At 40.5% G+C, this 17,262-nt stretch overlaps 1 protein-coding gene across 1 annotated transcript in view; it reads left to right on the plus strand.

Moving 5' to 3' along the window:
- The first annotated feature begins 488 nt into the window (after positions 1 to 488).
- slc7a10a (solute carrier family 7 member 10a) overlaps positions 489 to 17,262 on the plus strand; it is a 44,212-nt gene continuing 27,438 nt past the window's right edge. The window contains exons 1-3 of the mRNA XM_053492256.1: positions 489 to 699; positions 11,102 to 11,306; positions 11,954 to 12,105. Of these exons, the coding sequence (XP_053348231.1) occupies positions 555 to 699; positions 11,102 to 11,306; positions 11,954 to 12,105 (502 nt within the window). The 5' untranslated portion in view covers positions 489 to 554. The remainder of the gene's footprint in view (positions 700 to 11,101; positions 11,307 to 11,953; positions 12,106 to 17,262) is intronic.

Genomic DNA, 17,262 nt, shown 5'->3' on the forward strand with positions numbered 1-17,262 from the left:
AAGCATAATACTAGACTGTGTTTCCAATTCTTGGTATAAATAATTTGTTTAATTCTTAAATACCTGAACAGTGGCTTTGTTGGACTGTGACTTAATATTAATCTGTTGTTAATCCTTTTATTCCTATTCTAATGATTTGATATAAGATGTTTGATATGCAAACGATCATGACGCTCAACAAAGATCAATATGAGCCAATGATGAAATGTAACGACTCCGTACTTCATTCATCATTTGCACGGATTGTTTGTAAACTAAATTCATTGACGTTTTCGTCTAAACGGAGCGTGACGCAATTTCCGGTTTCCCCGCACTCACAGCAGACAGGTGCGGTGGTCCAGGTGTGAAGTTCGCACGCACAGCGCGCGCGCCTTTTATTTTCCTCTCGCTCAGGATGCGCCGCTGTAGAGCCTTGGCGCGCGCTCAGAGGGAGAGGTCTGGGTTTGGGGAGGTGATGTTGCTTAAGCGCATGCGCAGCGCGCGCCGCACATCCGCCCGCTATATGAGACCGAACACGGGCATGCTGTAGTTTTTTTGTGTTTATAAACACACCGATGGAGATGGACGGGACCGAGCCGAACCGGAGGAACTGCACAAAAAGCGATGGAGCAGCAGCGCGAGACCAGCAGAGCGGCTCAAAGGAGCGCGTGACACTGAAGAAGGAGATCGGGCTGATGAGCGCGTGCGCTATTATTATAGGTAAGTTCATTCCTGAGTGTGTGTGTGTGTGTGTGTATGCTCGCGTGTGTGTTTATAAAGGATAGTTAATTTATTTATTTTTTTATTCATGTTAATTTGACAGCTCCATATGTCAGACAGGTGATGACATCAAGGGAGCTGTAAAGTTTATTTTTTATTTTTTATCTTTTTAAAAAAGGCGCGCGCATGTGCTCGTGCACGCTTTACACTATAATAATAATAACACTGTTACATAAAGAAGCGGTTAATTGTAAAAAAAAAAAAAAAAAAACTTGTGAAGATCTGGTGTAAGCAGGAAACTCTCTCTCTCTCTCTCCCTCACTCACACTCTCATCCACATGCAGTATTGCATCATTAGGAAGTTGTACTGAACTGAAGCGCCTACGTGGCTACAATGTGGCTACAATGTTACTTTTGTGCGCGCGTGCACTCGCCACGTACTTCCTGGCACACATCACTCTCACACACAGCTCGACCTCACAATCCGGTTAGAGTCGGAACCGAACTCAATCCTGCTTTTAATCCAGGTTTTAGGCGTCGTTCTGTGTCCGAGCCTTCTTTACACCTTCTACTACTGAGGAAGTGAACTCGTAAGTTCATGCACGTGGAGTCCTGCTGCGTGCAGAGACACGTGCGCCTCTGTATAAAACTTGTATTTCATCATGCATTATGGTTAATGATGATAATAATAACATACATGTTATCAGTTTGTTATAAAATAAATACACCCTGTTACAACATCACAATAATACTGTTATGTCTTTTTACAAGGAAAATAAGGGTAGTGAACAGCAGGAACAGGAATCACCAGTCACCTCCCCATACAATATCATCATGATATTACAATTTTCCCTGATTTTTTTTTCTCAATTTTTAATCTTTAAAAATTTTTTATAAGTAATTAAAGTAGCCTGCTCTTTATAACATTAGTTTTCTCACTTAAAACCAAGTGCAGCACTTAAACACTACAAACTACAGTAACTTCAGAAAAAAAGTTTAATATTTTACTTTAAATTAAACACAAAGCGACACTGTTACTGGGCAACGCATATCTTTTACATCATTCGCCATAATTATAATTTCTAAGCAAAATTATAGCAAATCTTTGAAAGTGGATGGATAGTTTAGGGTGCACCACCTGTAGGATTATAAAGAAACGCAATGTTTTACCGCTTCAAACACCAGTCACCTCCCCCATACGATATCATCTTGGTGTCGATTTAATAAATTCAATATTACATTTTTCCCTGATTTTGTTACAATTTTAAACCTTTAAAAAAGTAACAATAGTTTTCTTACTTAATAAAACAAGTACAGCATTTAAACAATATGAACTCTTAAAATTCAACTTGACATTGAGCGCGCAGGTTTAGTGGTACAAGCACACGAGGCTTCTAACACACGCGATCTTCATCTAATTAGCGCTCGCAGTGAACGAGACTGGTATGAGCGCATGTGGGTTTGAGACCAATGCGCTGTTTGGAGAAAAAGGCAGAATCGATTTTTACTAAACTATATTAAACAGTATCTTTGCTTTGGTGTTGTATGATACTGTGAAGTGCACACCTTTTTGTATATTGTATCTCTTCCTAAAAAAGATGGCATGTACATCGTTGTGCATTTACACAACTTTAATTATTTAAATGCACTGTACTTCATGTTCCAGGTTAAAGCACACTGAACCTTTCAGCATATTTGCTGAAACACCAAGAGTCTGTCAGTGTTTGGAGGTAGATGGTTGGACAGATTTGTCCAAGAGTATATACAGTGGTGTGAAAAACTATTTGCCCCCTTCCTGATTTCTTATTCTTTTGCATGTTTGTCACACTTAAATGTTTCTGCTCATCAAAAACCGTTAACTATTAGTCAAAAAAAACATAATTGAACACAAAATGCAGTTTTTAAATGATGGTTTACGTTATTAAGGGGAAAAAAAACTCTAAATCTACATGACCCTGTGTGAAAAAGTGATTGCCCCCCTTGTTAAAAAATAACTTAACTGTGGTTTATCACACCTGAGTTCAATTTCTGTAGTCACCCCCAGGCCTGATTACTGCCACACCTGTTTCAATCAAGAAATCACTTGAATAGGAGCTACCTGACACAGAGAAGTAGACCAAAAGTACCTCAAAAGCTAGACATCATGCCAAGATCCAAAGAAATTCAGGAACAAATAAGAACAAAAGTAATTGAGATCTATCAGTCTGGTAAAGGTTATAAAGCCATTTCTAAAGCTTTGGGACTCCAGCGAACCACAGTGAGAGCCATTATCCACAAATGGCAAAAACATGGAACAGTGGTGAACCTTCCCAGGAGTGGCCGGCCGACCAAAATTACCCCAAGAGCGCAGAGACAACTCATCCGAGAGGCCACAAAAGACCCCAGGACAACATCTAAAGAACTGCAGGCCTCGCTTGCCTCAGTTAAGGTCAGTGTTCACGACTCCACCATAAGAAAGAGACTGGGCAAAAACGGCCTGCATGGCAGATTTCCAAGGCGCAAACCACTTTTAAGCAAAAAGAACATTAAGGCTCGTCTCAATTTTGCTAAAAAAACATCTCAATGATTGCCAAGACTTTTGGGAAAATACCTTGTGGACCGACGAGACAAAAGTTGAACTTTTTGGAAGGTGCGTGTCCCGTTACATCTGGCGTAAAAGTAACACAGCATTTCAGAAAAAGAACATCATACCAACAGTAAAATATGGTGGTGGTAGTGTAATCGTCTGCGGTTGTTTCGCTGCTTCAGGACCTGGAAGGCTTGCTGTGACAGATGGAACCATGAATTCTCCTGTCTACCAAAAAATCCTGAAGGAGAATGTCCGGCCATCTGTTCGTCAACTCAAGCTGAAGCGATCTTGGGTGCTGCAGCAGGACAATGACCCAAAACACACCAGCAAATCCACCTCTGAATGGCTGAAGAAAAACAAAATGGAGACTTTGGAGTGGCCTAGTCAAAGTCCTGATCTGAATCCTATTGAGATGTTGTGGCGTGACCTTAAAAAGGCGGTTCATGCTAGAAAACCCTCAAATAAAGCTGAATGACAACAATTCTGCAAAGATGAGTGGGCCAGAATTCCTCCAGAGCGCTGTAAAAGACTCCTTGCAAGTTATCACAAACGCTTGATTGCAGTTATTGCTGCTAAGGGTGGCCCAACCAGTTATTAGGTTCAGGGGGCAATTACTTTTTCACACAGGGCCACGTAGGTTTGGATTTTTTTTCTCCCTAAATAATAAAAACCATCATTTAAAAACTGCATTTTGTGTTTACTTGTGTTATCTTTGACTAATAGTTAAATGTGTTTGATGATCAGAAACATTTAAGTGTGACAAACATGCAAAAGAATAAGAAATCAGGAAGGGGCAAATAGTTTTTCACACCACTGTATCCTTTGAAAATGCTCTCTCTCTCTCTCTCTCTCTCTCTCGCTCTCTCTTTGACTTGCATAAGATGTGTGTTAAATTTCGAAATGATGAGCATCATAAACACATTACAGCATTAAGGTTATAATGCTGCCATCTGGCCCCAGTTAAACAAACCGGAGCGGTCATGTGTCTGAGCTTTCACAAACATAAATCACATCAGTATCTTGAGAAGAAACAAACATGAGACTTATTTTTATCATCTTGTCTTCCATCCCTCAGTTGTTATTTACATGCTGATTTAAAAGCAAAGCTCTACAGGTGAATAAACACTTTAGTTCAGTTCTCAGGATTGTAAATTATTAAGCTTGGCATTTGTCTAAAGTAAGTTAAAATATTATATAAAAGTCTAGACTTATGATGAAAATAGGATTAAAATGTTTATATCCCTGTAAGAAAGCGTTATGTTGGAGAGTCATAGATTATACACAAAAGGACATGAACACAGCATGTCATAGCATTGTTTCTCCAATTTTCTGTATTAAAGAAAATAAATTTGGCAATGAATCTATTTCTCTGTAATATGTTTAATGAGAATGCACAATTCATGGACTTAGGTCTTCAACTGTGACTTAGGTCTAGAAACTGTGGCTAATTTTTTTTTTCCTAATCGAATTCACATCACCGAATTCATAAAACACAAACATTGTATTATCTCAAAGAGAAGATAAGACGTAAAGTGAAAAGGAGAAGCAGCTTAACGTTTTCCTTACAGCTGCTGCTACAACTTTCACATGGAACAAAAGAGAGGAATGAATATATAACATGATTGAAAATAAGCATAAGGGAAAATATATCAAAATTTGAAATATAGTGTTGCGAAATTGTATTGTGATGTGTGCTGTGTGGTCTCGTGTACATCACTGAATTTTTATTTTATTTATGTTATGAAGAGAATATAAGTACGGTTGGGTTGACCTGAGCATGCCAATGTGGGAATGTCAGTTAGCCTAATCTGCATGTCTTTGAACTGTGGGAAGAAACCCACCGAGCAAGGGGAAAACATGCAAACTCTACTCACACGGACCCCGAGGCGGGAATTGAACCCGAGGCCCTGGAGCTACAAGGCGACAGTGCTAACCACTACGCCTCCATGCCGCCAAAAAGAAATAATAATAAGCAAATAATTTACTCCTTACACATGGGATACTGTGCCTTCTGCCAGTGTAAGAATAGTTTAGATCGCACCACCTGGAGGATTATAGAGGAACTGCAACATTTTCCCGCCTCCAATGCAAGTGTATATAAATAAAAAAAAATATTTAAAAGAATTGATTTTAGAGTCAATTAGATCATTGATTTTAGGTGATGCATGAAATTCCACCCAAAAATATTACCATACATACAGTAGCTGAATGGATTGGAATGAGTCTAGCTAAGACTGCAGGTCAAGAGAAGATATGCTACGCAAAGGATTAAAAAATCTGAAAAATGATCATTTCCACCTGTAATGTTTTGCCTTGAGGCGTGTCACTCAGTAACTTAGTGGTGAAAGGCTAGACCTGCTGAGGAACTCTACAGTGTGGCTGTCGAATGACCTTCATGAGAGCGTGTTATCTGGAAGCTGTATCTCAGTCACCTTGTGAAAATTTTGGATATTTCCATGCTATCCCAGTAAAGGTTGACTTTTCTCTACAATATTTACTTAATGCGATATGACGTTTTTTTCCTGAATGTAAGCTGAGCTGTATCAGGAGCGTTTTTTTAAAGCATAGGTACATTTCCCCAAGCCTACAGTCTGTTAGTAAACACAGTATGGTCCCTGATTTAAATTCCCACGACGCTTCATGCCAGGGTTTGCCATGCCCGGTCTGAATGCTGGCGTTTGATGGACTATCCGCAGGTCCGCAGGTCAGCATGCTGAGGTCCATTTAAGTGAAAGAAAGCCTCTGACTTTGTGGCCGAGCGCCAGAAATGAGAGACGCATTAATTCTATACAAATCTTAACATGTTTGGTAGGAACAGTCCAAATAAATGCTTCCTTCCTGCTCTGCGTCTTTATTTCCAAAAGAAAGAACCGTTGTCTGGAAGAAATCAAGGATGAATGAAGGTAATGGAGATGTTTAGTTACTGCAAACGATTCTAAACACTTCAGTACAAATAAGCAGGAAAGAACCAGCCATGCTTTGTCTGTCAGATCGCTGAGAACTGGAGGGACGGTTCAGTAGGTCGTCCGTCAGGGACGCATCACCTGCTCAGAGCGTGCTAATCACCTGAAGACGACAGACAAGGCCACCAGACCTGCTTAGGCACATGTCAGACCTGGATCTCTAGAGTGGCTGAAAAAAGTATAATTAAAAAATGATTAAAGGCTCAACGTTGGCAGAAATAAACATAATTACAGGTACAATAACCAGCCCCTTTATAACGACTCGTCTTGATACACCCCATGTTGGTATTGTAGTTCTGGTACTTTCAGGGAAAATGTCTTGGAAAGCTGATTTTGTTTGCTTTTAATTACATAATACAGTATATTATATGAATATAAACTTTTTCTAAATAGCAATTAAATAAATTGTTCATATGTAGGAACAATATGAGGACAAACGTTTTACCCTAATCATATTTTCATTTTATGAGCAAAAATTGTTAACATTTAGGTTTGAAATATTTTACCATAATAACCAAAATGTATTTTTTTTCCAGCAAAATGTGCCAATATCCTGCTAACAGTCATGTAAGAAATTTCTGTTAAAAAAATTTAGACTGCATCTATGCAGTTCATTGATTTATTGTAGATGTTTGGTTTTTTTTTTTTTGTGGGGGGAGTGAGCTTTTGTGTAAGAAGTTTTTAATGATACCAGGGACAGAGAGAATAGTAAATAAGTTAAAGGGTAATTACAGTAAACAACTCGAGGGATGTGCAGATGTGGAGAACAACACTGTGCATTTTTCTAAAAACAGCTTTCTATTTACTCCATAATGGTGAACACTGTGCAGGATTAAACACAAATCTGCATAAAAAGACTAAAATAAAGACTGTATATACTGTACTGTAAGTTTGCTCTTGCACGTTTAGTTCATTGTTTACGTTCGTATCGTTTCCTCCCACACCTAAACATTGGTTTCCTCTGGAAAGGAAAAGAGATGTATGATGGGTGATTTCCCCCGAATGTGTCATACACACACCCACACACACACACACACACATATGCGCACATCCGTATGGTTTCTGGTGTTACCCCTAAGTAGAGAAAGGGTGCTCTGACCTATAAACAATCAACCGATAAGACAGAGGTTACACGTTTTTGTCACTGTTTGTTTCATTTTTCTTTTTTTTTTATTGTATATTTAAACTAAGTGCAGAAAGTGATAAAGATTCCTCACTTGCAGAATGTATGAAGTTTTTTCGGCATGACGCGGTAAAGAGTGGAGGCAAGACGAGACAAAGGGGTGGAGCTACTGTACTCGTTACGAAAACCACTACAGCCGGCTTCACACTGTGTTTTTTTTTTTTGTCGAGGGAAATCTCACATAGTAAAATTTGAGATTGTTGGTTTTCCTTTAGCATTTATGCGCTCATGTTAGAATGTTAAATAGACTATGAGGATGGCAAGGTCACGAAACATTTTGATGTTTAAGCAAATGAGCTTAAAATAACAATTTAATGAGTTTGATATAACAAACTGATTTTATATAACATTCTCCATCTGATATGATTAATCTCTCTCTCTCTCTCTCTCTCTCTCTCTCGTACAGCTTTTTGTTTAGTATTTAATCAAAAGGAGTTCCATTAGAGGATCTTTATTATACACTGACACAGAGAACATGTTACTGTGTATACCTCCGTCCATCGTCACTCCTTTTATCTGTTATTTTATTTTTCCATCTGTTTATTGATCTATTCAACCATTCCAATTTGTCTCCATTCAAGTAATCATATATCTTCCAATAATTCATTCATTCGCTCATCCATTCATTAATTTCTCGGTCAATTAATTCATCTATCCATCATCCATCCAGTCACCCACTCAGCGACTAATGCATTTGTCTCTAAATTGATCATTTCATGCTTTCATTCATTCATTCATTCATTCATCCATACACTAATGCATCTATTTGTTAGTCCATCAATCCATCTAGCTGTCCATTAATTTATATACCAATTGATCAATTCCTTCATTCATTATGATTGTCATCTATCCATCTGTTTGTCCATCCATCTGGCCATCTATCTATCTATTTATTTATCTACCATTCATATTCATACATCTATTTATTATTATGTGTCATCTATCTTTTCATTAATCCAGCCACCCATCTATTTGTATGATCATACCATCATCCATCCATCCATTTATCTACCATTTAATCTACTAATTAATTAATTCATTCATTAATTTATTTTTTCATTCTGTTAGGTTATTCTTTTGGTGATTCTGCTTTCCACAAACTCATGCACTCCTTTATTCATTAATGCATCTATTTATCCATTTACTCATTCATTTATTTACTCATCTGTTTGCTCAGTTATCCATTTTTTCAATGCATACATACATTTATTTCTCCATTAGTTTGTCCATCTATAACTGCATCTATCCATCCATCCCTAAATCAACCTATTCATTCTTTTACTTATTTATTACCCTGTTCACCTGTTAATGGATTTGTCCCTCAATCCAAACCATTCATTTATCCCTCTATTCTCTCTGTTTATTCATCCAATATATCATCCTTCAGTTCCGATCCATCATTAAAGACATTTATTTGTTTGGTCATAAATTTGTTTGTGTTCCTTCATCCAACCATCCCTCCTTCCATCCATTCCTCCAACCAACCGTCCATCCCTACTTTCTTGCAGCTATCCCTCTGCTTTAGTGGACCAGCAACTTGGCCTCAGTAGTGCTGAGATCATGTAATGCAATATTGAATCACATATCCCCCCTCCCCCCACCCTGTTCCCCCTATGCTCGGCTCCTCACTCGTACCCTGTCCTGCAGAGGATGTGGTGGAGTGGTGGAGCGAGGGATAAATCGATATCAGGGTTAGGAACAGGAGGAGGAAGAATCCTGATTTCTTCCTGACATTCTTGCAGTGTGTGTGTGTGTGTGTGTGAGAGAGTCTGTAACACACCTGGAACATACAACAACACTTTAAGCTGACTTGTGCAAATGTTTTTAATACTCGGCATCGTCGTCTTTGAGATTATGGATATAACCTATATAGAGATATACAACACGATAAAAGGAAAAAACAAGATGTGTGCTTATTAAGCATTAATTTATATTGCTTCGAGCGCACTGAAACACGATCCAAAGTTCTTCTGACTGATCCCCTTTACCCTGTAAGCTCCCAGTGGGTGGGGTCTCACCTAGGGGGACTCCGCCCTCTTCCTGAGAGTGAGTCTGGTTTAATGATGATAAAAGTGCTTATGTGGAATCACGTCGCAGAAACGTGTTCTAGAGGAACGAAAAAGCAAAAAAAAAGTGTTAAATAAGTTATTATTACAATTTGTAATACTTTTTTAGACTCATGTGTGTGTGTTGCTGTTTTGCAAATCATTCAAGTTCCTTTATTCAGTTTTAAGTGTCAGTTTTAGTGCTGCTTAAGAAACCTGTTTGTGGTTTTTAGCTTGTGCGTTCATCCAAGAATTGTTTCAAACATCCAAGCAAATGAGATACTGTACATGCAGACATGGAGGCATGAGAGTTTGAGAATGAGTCCTTATCAAGCGAAGGATTACACACACTCGTTCAGGACATTCTCCGCTCCACTCAGGCTCATCTACTTCCAGGGTTGTAGGGTTCAGAGTTTACACCATGATGGACTCTAGTCTTGATTTCAACACCTGATTGCCAAGTCTGATGACTCTGACCTGATCTGAGTGAGTCTGATCTGAGTTCTAAAAGATGAGACTGAATAAAAAAAAAAAAAGCGGATGCTTTCCGTCAGAGATGTTTTATTTATAAGTCGCTTTTAACAGCGGAAACAGAAAGCAGATTTACAGGAATCCAGGTGTAGATTTAGATTCCTAATGAATTGACCAGAGGTGACTGAGGAGAGGGAAAACCCTCGGAGACAACACAAGGAGTGGACTTCTTCCTCTTCTGCATGACATGAAGTATACAGTCAATGATGACATGATGATGACTCAATTCCAAAAGCTCTCTCAGTTTTATATGCAAGGCAACATGTCTTATAATTCTGCTGTCGCTCGAGACAGTTAAAGCTGATTTTCTTGCCATTGTGTTTTTATGATTATGCAAATGATCTGAGTGTGGGTCACGCCTCCAAGATTGGCCGGCGTTGGTTTTTGTCTTGGGTAAATAAAAACTTAATCACTCAATTAACTGATTCTTTTGCTCGGCAATTCATGTATCGCCATAATTTTTTTTAATTTACTTTTTATTTGTATATGTTTGCATTTGAGGTGGTAAAATCTTGCTGTTCATCTATAATCCTGCAGGTGGCGTGCTCTAAACTATTCACACAGTGCAGTATGCTGTGTGGTAGGAGCAAATTATCTGCTAAGTTTGTTTAGAATTGTAACAAAATAAAAAAAATATACAGTATACACATATATATTGACTCGGGATGTGATCGCGATCATATCATATCGTGATAATCTCATATCAGGTGATCCCTGGGGATTAACACTCCAAGTTTAAGGTGTTAACAGTTAAAATCTTCTGTTAAGATATAATCAGATATTCTTACATTTCTTTGTATTTTGAAGGGAAAAAGTGTCTTGTTAGTTAAATATTGGTCTTGAATTTGACTCTGTGGTGCTGATCAGAGGTTCAGGGGTCGAGCCACACCACTGTTAGGTCCTTGGGCAAGACCTTAAACCCTGAGCCCTATACAACCAGCTAATGCGTGCAGTGCCGGGACCAGGCCCGGTTAGAAAATAGAAGTTATGTGAAGGACAGGAAGGGCACCTGGCATAAAACCTGTGTCCGTGCTGCTGTTGAGCTCATCTCCAGAACCCATTGAATCTCAGAGTGTGATGTGTTTTCTGTTTGTTCGGTTGTTCTGTACAGGTAACATCATCGGCTCGGGTATCTTCATCTCTCCGAAGGGGGTTCTGGAGCATGCCGGCAGCGTGGGCTTCTCCCTCATCGTCTGGGTCCTCGGTGGAGGCATCTGTGCCCTGGGCTCACTGTGCTACGCCGAGCTGGGCGTCACCATCCCCAAATCTGGGGGAGATTACTCCTACGTGACGGAAATCTTCGGGGGACTGGTGGGGTACGATGGATTTTTTTTTGGTTCGAAATAGTTTTAAGTGATGAGACACGTCACAGACAGTGTGTCAGGCAAAAACAACAAAAAAAACAAAACTAGAGGTCAGGTGTTCAGGTGTGAATATCAGGGGCCAAGCCCAGGATGGTATTTATAACAAGAAGCACATGGTTTGGGAAATTGTGGCACAGTAACGTAAAATGCTCAAACTTAATACTGTCACTGTGTCTTAAAGAGTGAACAAAAAAATATGTCTTCCTCTTGATGTCGCGGCTCAGGAGAGTCTCGAATGAAAACCAGACGTCTGGCTCAGGAGACTAGGTTTCTATGCAAAGTCTGTAACAGCCACACACACATCAAAGGGTTTATATTTAAACTTGTCTGGTCCTGGAGGGTATTTACAAAAAAACGTGCCCAAAAGATTAGGGTTCAACATTGTTGAATGTTAGTGTGGACAAAGCTGTAGAATACGGGGCATCGTGAGTGCCGAGGTGGCTCAGTGGGTAGCACTGCTGCCTCTGTACACACTGTCACCCTACACAAGGACGGGAGGGAAATGGGAAATTAAGGAATGAATGAACCACTAATGACGCTATAAGTGTATGTGTGTATGTGTAAAACTAATGCTGATTCCCTCCTGTTGTAACTCCCAGGTTCTTGTTGCTCTGGAGCGCGGTGTGGATCATGTATCCGACCACGCTGGCTGTCATCGCTCTCACTTTCTCAAACTACGTCCTGCAGCCGGCCTTCCCGAACTGCCTCCCTCCCTATATCGCCACTCGCATCCTGTCCACCATCTGCATCCGTGAGTCTAACACACACACACACACACACACACACACACACACACAAGCTTCCAGGGATCTGTGTGTCCTTAGACAGCTGTATTACAGACTTTGCCAGATACACGTCAGCATGTGAATATTTATGGAGACGGCAGGATCAAACCGGTCAGGCAGGCAGACACCGAGAACACAGGTCCCTGTGGCGGGGTTTGGGGGTGTGTGAGGGGTGTGATGCGAACTCGTGGTCTTATGACTCGGCTGGTTTGGACCTGTTCTGAAGTTTAAGAGCTGGAGAACATGAGGAGGTGTGAAGGGTGTGTGTGTGTGTGTGTGTGTGTGTGTATATGTATGTGTTTGTTTGTTTTTTTTGTTCTTGGTCACGAGCCAGTTCCACAACCAGCAGCATCCCAGTGTATTTTTGGTAACGGGAAGCCAGCTACATGAGAAGCTCCAGAGAAAGAACTGGGGAAGGAGAACGAGACGTCGATGAGAAACACTTAGAATTAAGGAGTTCCTCCTTCTTTCCAGATTTCAGTACACTTCTTCCTCCAGTCTTGTCACGGACCAGTTATGTGCTTATGCCCCTTTGTGCCAGAGGAATGGCCAGAAGAACAACAACTTAGTGTATTTATGCCTCGAGCACAACGTTAGTCTTCACTGAAATTTATAACAGATTTCTGAAATCCTGACCGGAGGGATTCTTCCCCACACACACATCTCACGTCTCTTCCACACAAAACACACTCACTGTCGAGGCAGGGGTTCGAGAGCTTGGCTGCTAAAGACGAGATAATCCTCTCATGGATGTGTTTCAGCTGAGCAATAAGAGTAAATGACATAAATAGATAATATATAATTTTAAAGTCATATTTGCGATGTTGTGTCTGGGTTGTTTACTGTTTTACGTTTTCCCAGCATTTGGCAACGTAACCATAATTTCTAAGTAAGAGAACTTGCAAAATCACAGGGTGATCAAATACTTATTGACCTCACTGTGTATATAATACCCTTCACATAGGGCCAGACAGGCTTGTACAGCTTTTTTCCCTAATGAATGAAATAATTAATTACAAACTATATTTTGTTCGTACTCAGGTTACGTTTGTGTAATGTTAAACTTCATTTTATGATCTGATCATTTACATGTGACAAATATGCAAAAAAAAAAAATCAAAAAAAGTCTAAAATTCTTATTCGCTGCAGTCACTCAGTTTGTGTTTATATAAAATTCACTCATAATTTACTGTGAGGACGTTTTTTTTTTTTTTACAGATACGCCATTATCCAGCTGTTTTAATACTCGACAGCAAACTTTAGTGCATTTAGGACACCTAAACAGGGTCAGAGGTCAAGTTCAGGGTTTTGTGCATGAGTGTGTGTTTAAGGTCAGGTCGAGTGTGTGTGTGTGTGTTTGTAAGGTCAGGTCGAGTGTGTGTCAGAGATGGCAGACGGAGCACCTGATCCTCACATGGCGAAGTGTCAGCCTCTGTAATGGTACCAGGCTTTGAGCGCCACCCGCATTGTACATTGTTTTTTGGGCCCTGGATGTCGCCGCGGCAACAGCATCGCAATAGGAGGTGGGAGGGGCGCCGCCGCTGCGAAAACGGCCAATGGGAGCGTAGCTCAGCTGTCAGATCATAAAATAGACCAGGATGAAAAATGGGCTTTAAGTAACACCAAATCTTTCTCAGTGGATCGTCTGACACGTCGTCCGGGTTTCTCCACGTCGTGTCGAGACTCCGTCACCCTATGGGTGATTTTAGACCCTATGATTTTAGACCTGCATTTGTTATTCTCTTTGTTTTTGTGTTCCATATTCAGCGAATATTTGTGTAGATGTGTGTGTGGGAACAAGAGTGTGAGAGAACGATAAAGAGACAGAAACAAAGACGGAGGGGGAGAGAGGGCTGGAAGGAAAGATCGAAGAAGGAGATATAAAGGTAGAGACAGAGAGACAGAGAAAGAGAGTAAGAGTGCTAGACTGGGGGGCAGGAAGGAACGAAAGAGAGAGAGACAACCAGAAGGAGAAGGTTAAAGAAATGCAGAGAAAAAGAAATACAAAAGTTGACAGAGAGACAGACAATGACAGAGAAAGCTGGGAAGGAATAGAGAGATAGAGACCACAAGACAGAGAGACAGAAAGATGGAGAGAAAGAAAAAGAGTGAGACAGGCAGACAGAGAGAGAGACAGAAAGATAGAGACAATAAGAGAGACAGAAAGACCGACAGAGGCAAATAGAGTCTCGCCCTCCCCTAATGAATGTTCTGAGCGAATGTGACAAGGTCAGGTTCGTGCAGTCTTTCCACACACACACACACACACACACACACACATGCGTACACATTCTGTTCCCATTCCTCACCAGCTGGATCAAGATACAACTCGAACTCCATGACAGAATCAGACACAAACACACAGCAGGTGATCTGATATCCAGTGTGAGTGTGTCCTCCTGCACCTGCTCGTCACACCTGCTTCTACACACAGTGTGTGAGGAGTGTGTGGCACCTTCATAAAACTTCGACAAACCCTAACCAGGTGGGGGAAGTGAACAAACACACACAGGTGAACAAACTGGAACACAGCAAGGAGTGAGCGATTAAATCATTACACACGGTACACACGACAGGTTTAAAACCCTTCATCACTCACACACACACACACAGTTAGTGTATATCTCAGTCTGCACTCAGGAGATACACACACCTGATTTATCTCCACACTGTCTGTCTGATGTGGAAAAATGTAGAACCGTAAAGTTTAGGACATAATAAATCATCTGTAAACACACACACATTTAAATACACACTACAGGCCATTGGGGAATACCAGTTAGCCTTACCTGCATGTCTTTGGACTGTAGGAGGAAACTGGAGCACCCGGAGGAAACCCGCCAAGCACGATGAGAGCATGCAAACTACTGTACACTCAATTATTGGCCCCCTCGGAATTAAATAGTACAAAATCAGTGACATAGTGTATGCAGTGATCAGTGCTTTGAGCTCTTACAGGGGTTTATGGTGTGTAACCTACATGACTAGAAACAAACTGATATCCCTCACACTGCATCAGCCATCTAATAGGAGGTCTTGTAATGTTATAGAAAACCAATCCACGTCAGGGTGGAGTGCTTTGACCTGACATGAAGCAGCAGGTTCCTGGTTCGTCCCTGATGCATGATTTTGTAAAAGACACCGAAATTAGATGATATGATTTTAAACACAGTTCAGTAGTCAGAGTTTTTTTGCACAACCAGTCCATCTAAAATCAATCTGTATAATGAACGAATGAAACAGAAAAGGAGATTTTCTTAGGAGCCCGCTGTAAATGTAAACTCGGTTATAAACACACCCCTGGTACAGGCCGTAATCTCCCCACTGCATGCTGTCTGGTTAAACTGTAACATAGATATAGGATTTAAAATCATTTACAGAAACCTATGTTTGGGGGAGGGGGATACAAACTTATACACTCAGCTCTATATATACACACGTTTAATTTGTTTTATTTTGTACTTACACATAATGTTTGATTGACACATTAAACATAGTGAAATACAGAAGATATGACATACAGTACAGTATATTGAGACTTTAGTTTAACACAGTGTAGGATTATTTAACATTACTGTTCACAAGCAGTGAGGAAAGTCTTCCACGACGGTCCACTTCGAAATATGAGACGATTCCCAGAAGCTGGAATGTAAACTTTGCACACAGCTTCAGTCTCGCCGCTTTAATGCTGCAGCATGACGCAACACTCTAAGAATGTGTGTGTGTGTGTGTGTGTGTGTGTGTGTGTGTGTGTGTGTGTGTTTGTGTGTGTGTGTAATCGGCGAACAGCGGGTTACTGCTCCGGATACCTGCTTCATAGTTTCTTATTATTATTTCCCTAAAACTGACAATCAGCCCTTTGTGTTTACTGTCACTTTCACACAGCACGTGTTTATAAGTGTGTGATGCTCTGGGAATGTGGCCGCTTAAAATAAAAAAAAAAAGACACTCCCGTCTGTGTATTAAGCTCATATGAGAGCGATTATAGACGAAATGTCTATACTTTGAGAGACTTCGCCCTCAGACAGGTCTGGGGTCACGTTAGGCGTCAAGTGAGGAGCACAAATACGGGTGATGTAGTGCTTTGGGTTTACGACAAAAGATAAGTGTGTGTGTGTGTGTGTGTGTGTGTGTGTGTGTGTGCTTGTTTGGGAAGTCCACCCCTACATGCACCTCGACATGACGTCCCACTTTAACTGAACCTGTGTGCACAAGTTCCCTATTAATTTGGACAGCAAGTAAAACAAGACTAGTTAGTTAGCGGAAATTAGCTAACACTGGTGGAAGCGTTGTCATGGTTACAGTGCTTTATTAATATTATTTACTTACATCATCACTCTTTTTGCTTTGTGTAAAAGGGTTTAAATTCACCAACAGCACGTACACACACTACACATACAGCACATACACACACTACACCAACAGCACATACACACACTACACCAACAGCACATACACACACTACACATACAGCACGTACACACACTACACATACAACACGTACACACACTACACATACAGCACGTACACACACTACACATACAGCACATACACACACTACACATACACACACTACACATACAACACGTACACACACTACACATACAGCACATACACACACTACACATACAGCACGTACACACACTACACATACAGCACATACACACACTACACATACAGCACGTACACACACTACACATACAGCACGTACACACACTACACATACAGCACATACACACACTACACACACTACACATACACACACTACACATACAGCACGTACACACACTACACATACAGCACATACACACACTACACATACAGCACATACACACACTACACATACAGCACATACACACACTACACATACAGCACATACACACACTACACATACAGCACATACACACACTACACATACAGCACATACACACACTACACATACACACACTACACATACAGCACATACACACACTACACATACAGCACATACACACACTACACATACAGCACGTACACACACTACACATACAGCACATACACACACTACAGCTACAGCACATACACACACTACACATACAGCACATACACACACTACACATACAGCACATACACACACTACACAT

This window comes from Clarias gariepinus, chromosome 3 (genome assembly GCF_024256425.1).
Source record: "Clarias gariepinus isolate MV-2021 ecotype Netherlands chromosome 3, CGAR_prim_01v2, whole genome shotgun sequence".
NCBI classification, from domain to species: Eukaryota; Metazoa; Chordata; class Actinopteri; order Siluriformes; family Clariidae; genus Clarias; species Clarias gariepinus.